Source organism: Aplidium turbinatum, chromosome 17, assembly GCF_918807975.1.
Source record: "Aplidium turbinatum chromosome 17, kaAplTurb1.1, whole genome shotgun sequence".
NCBI classification, from domain to species: Eukaryota; Metazoa; Chordata; class Ascidiacea; order Aplousobranchia; family Polyclinidae; genus Aplidium; species Aplidium turbinatum.
Genome location: NC_137488.1, coordinates 16,585,873 through 16,590,064, shown reverse-complemented (window position 1 = coordinate 16,590,064; position 4,192 = coordinate 16,585,873). Strand labels below are relative to the sequence as shown.

At 38.3% G+C, this 4,192-nt stretch overlaps 1 protein-coding gene across 1 annotated transcript; it reads left to right on the top strand.

Moving 5' to 3' along the window:
• Positions 1–293: 293 nt before the first annotated feature.
• On the top strand, positions 294–3,357 carry LOC145786258 (uncharacterized). Its single transcript, XM_082597900.1, has 5 exons — positions 294–792; positions 897–994; positions 1,784–2,018; positions 2,939–2,984; positions 3,055–3,357. Exons 1-5 carry the CDS (start codon positions 677–679, stop codon positions 3,355–3,357), a joined length of 798 nt encoding a protein of 265 aa, XP_082454026.1. The 5' UTR covers positions 294–676.
• The last annotated feature ends 835 nt before the right edge of the window (positions 3,358–4,192 follow it).

The window sequence follows — 4,192 nt, the reverse complement described above, 5'->3', positions numbered from 1 at the left end:
AAAGTTGTTAACTCCAGTGCAGATAAATTTGTACTGTGGCGAGCAGATCCATAAACATCATAGTTATTAAAGTTCAACAAAAACACCATCGACCATGCAGAATGTTAACTGCTCTTTTGGCACGGTAGTTATTTCGCCAGATAAGTACTGTAAATGGAAGGTAAAACCCTTCTAAGCACCGAGATATAACACAATGAGTGGAAAATCACTCTTTTCTTAGTGTTTCTCTTTTATCTCTCTCGTTTCTCTACGTCGTTCGTTTCATGGTTCACTGTTTGCACATGGAAGGCTACAGACTGCGACCGTACGGGTGTACGGCGTGCTAAGAATGCACTAAAGCAAGGCTAAAGTGACGGCGAATACCACGAAGCAATTGGACTGTTCCGACCATAGTATTATTGTTAGGTGGTTTAAAAGTTTATTTTCGTTACCGCTTGTCTTTTCAGATTATTGTGTGAAATTTTGAAGTAGGTTAATCAGGATGTTACAGGTCAATAAGCAGGGTAAATACATAGGCTCTTGCTAACAACAATATTAAATTAGTATAGGGTAGCAAAGGTCTACGAAATACGATACAAAACGACTGACTGTAGGCTATATGGTTATCAAAGTTTATCTTATCCAGCTATAAACAACCAACAGGGCTAGAAGAAGTTTGGCTTTTTATAACAGTGCAATGGAAAACAGTTCTGATAATTTAACCGTCGAGTATCTTGTGGAAATAATCGAAGATGAAGAATTTCAAAGTATTCCCATTTCAACGAGCGCGTCTACAGTGCAACGTGAATTTGGGTAAGAAAGCGTTTCAAAGGACCTCGCACCTCTAATTAAATTGTGCAGTTGTGTGTTGAAAGCTGAATAAAATTGTTTGGATATATTATCCGGTATTTTTGCAGATGTCACTTATGTCCGAAAACTTACAAAACCAACGGGGGATTGCGTTTTCATGTCAAGTCAAAGCACGCTGGAAACACATGTAATAACACCAGAAAAGGTATGGTACTACAGTTCCGCATATTACCTGCCTGTAGACCGGCAAGACAACTTTATAGCCTGAATCGTCCATTTACACATTGTTTCTAGGTCTGGCGACGACGGATCAACGTTAAAATCTGACTGCAGTCAGCCACTTGTGTGTAACAATTGCTGTGGTAGGCAGATCCAGTCTGCCAAATTAAAACATATCGCAAATATTGCATCTATTCAACACCTGCCTACGTCGAATCGACGTAAAAAGGGGAAATTGTTAGATCACATTCCAGACGTCAAAATAGCAAAATGAGGCCCCTAATTTCTTGAAACGGAGGCCCATACCCCCTTCAGGTTGCAACTAAGACATCATATATCGCGTTTTCGTTTGTAGAGGGGGCATTGGTCCCCCTGACCCCCCACTCGGGAGCCCTGATTCTACTGAATAGCGTCATTACACCAATATATAATGGAAACATAAGCTACCGGGACGCATCTTTTGAAAATGTACCATTACATAGGTGTATAGAGGGAATGGACCAATCAGAGGGTTAGGGAAAAGGATTGTAATAATATAGTTGCTAAGATCGAGTTTTCGACCAACCAACATGGCGTAGAGAGTATGCTATTGGCCAGAAGACTGGAGGTCGTTGGTTTGAATCCTCTATTTTGGTTAAGATGTCTTTGATTTGGAAATTTGTAGACAAGTTTCCTTTAGGAAACGTATTGTGGTACACTTTCAAAAGGTGCTACCGGGACATCCGCCACTACATGTAGTATTCATTACACAGTTTACACACTTTGTATTTTTTAGTGTCTGAATCAACAGTACAGAAGATGTGGTTACAAATTGGTGGTTCACTTGATAACTTCACTGATGCAGCTCTTCAATATTACATTCGTGCATTCAAATCCACCACAAATGGGAGCGAACTTTTTCACAAGTTTAGCTGTGATGCAATTGAAGTGATCCCAGGTTTATTTCACGGAAAACTTCAACGTATGGAAGCAGTGGAGCAAACAAGAAAATTGTTTGATGTGTTTCTGAGGTAAAAACCAAACATATAGTGGCATTTTCATTCTATACCGATACTATAGCTTGTTTAACCAATGTAGCTTATCAACAGTGATTTACATTTATTTCAATCATGTCTGGTACGACGAACGACAGTTCTGCCAGATTTCAGAAACTGCCTTCAATGATTAATATGCTTATCCAGTGATCTCGTGGGATTGCTGTTGACTGAGCCAATCCCAATCTCTCCGTCTTATCTTCAAGTACGAAACTTGTCTTAATTCAGTCTGTATTTATTGGTCGATATCCAAAAACTTCATATAAAGTCGCCAAATAGATAACGCAATTGTCTATACCAGCCAGTAAATGAGACATACTCAAGATGCATAAAACGGGGCAAGATGCATATTTTAACTTTGCCTACATTACCGTAAAAAATAGCACGAATTTACGATTTGTATACTCATGGCCACCTAAAGATACGGCCTGATTTGTCACATTTTGCAGAAATTTCCAGGTTTTTCTAACTTTTGGCGAACGTTTAAATAAACTTTTCTAAAAATTAGATTTTACGCTTTCTTTATTCTTTTCCTCAGATGACACAATAGGTTTTAATATCCTCACATGTTGAAAAACAAAGAAAATTTGATTACGAAGATTTTAGTCAGACTGTTAATTTTTCAATAACAGTCTGATTTTGCGTTTTTCAACTTACTTTTTCTCATTTGCTACTGCTTCCCCAAGGCAACAAAAAAGTTTTATGTCATTAGGAAACCGCAAAAGTAAAAACATCTCAAAAAATGTCAGTCAATCACTAGCAGTAGCTGTAATCAAAATCTGCAAAATGTGACAAATCAGGCCGCATCTCCAGGTGGCCATGGTATACCATTAAATACTCTTGCCAGCATCTATGTTCAATACACAAACATTAACGTTTTGAAATTTACATTTCAGAGATGAAAATAGCAAAGTTTCACAACAACAACAAACGACTAATAAGGTGCTTACAACTGATGAAATACACATAATAGAATATATTGGGGGATACGTGTGCTTGAAAATAATTGAAGCGCAGTGCCACAGATGAACAACAAGGCATTTTGTCTAAACTAGAAAGTGACACCAGTTGCACAGCGGGTTCATCTATGATTGACACACTACAAAACGACGAATACGGAACATTACTGAAGCCAAGTCCTACTCTGATGAAAATTTTGCTGAGGCTGGAAGCGGATTTTCGAAAACATTTTAGCTTTTGTAATACAACGCAGACTGTGTTTAAGAAGATTGATATAAACAGTTTGTATTTATTAACCAACGACTGGGACATTGTGTCATACATTGTAAACCACATTTGCAAGCTATATTTTTAAATTCGTACCTATCAAAAAACGAAGATTTTAAAGCTCAAAGTCATTGTTCAGAAAAACAACATCATGATGATGTTCAGAAAAACAACATCAGTCTGCGTAAAGCGTTACAGTAAAGACACTAATGTACGGAATATTGCTCGTTGTTTTACAATAAAATGTAAATGAAAGTACTTTATGTTGTGGTGCTACGCCTTCTCATTGCTTGAACTTGCGTAGCAGGCCTATAGCACCATTCGTGGGGAGACCAGAACCCAAAAGTTCCCGTGTAGGCTTCCCATGTAGCCAAACTTCTGGTAAGCTTCTTGTGGTTGGCATTTTCAAACCAGTGAGCCTAGTTTTATGTATGTAGACCAGACTTCAAACGACCTCCAATCAGTCTAATGTTTTGCAAGGGCACTTCTATGGGGAAATGGCACATTAGAGTTTAATATTAGGCTTCTGACAATAACATAATGTTAAATAATAGGTTGAAAATAGCCTAACATGTGGATAGTACCTTACCCATGGTACAAAACTATATTACTAATTAGCCAAGCACCTTAGGCGGTGAGATAGCTCAGTGGTAGAGCTCAACGCACATAAAATCGAAGGAACATCCCATCTAAAACTCTTGTGATGTCCGTTTAATCTACTGCGCAAGTGTCTGTAGTGAAGCGTGACGGCCGACACGTAAAACGGAGCAAAAAGAGGTGTTTCCACTCATTGTGTTATATCTCGTTGTTCTAAGTAATCAGAACGCAGCTCTGTTAGTAGATCAATTCAGACGTTTGTTAAACAGGTTTAACACTCTTGAAGCCCAATAAAGTCTCAGCAAGTTGCCTTGCTCAATATGTTT

Coding starts and splice junctions, on each gene's coding strand:
- LOC145786258 (XM_082597900.1), top strand. CDS start 677: ATGGAAAACAGTTCTGATAATTTAACCGTCGAGTATCTTGTGGAAATA. Junction 793..896: donor ACAGTGCAACGTGAATTTGG/GTAAGAAAGCGT, acceptor GTATTTTTGCAG/ATGTCACTTATGTCCGAAAA. Junction 2,985..3,054: donor AACAACAAACGACTAATAAG/GTGCTTACAACT, acceptor AAATAATTGAAG/CGCAGTGCCACAGATGAACA.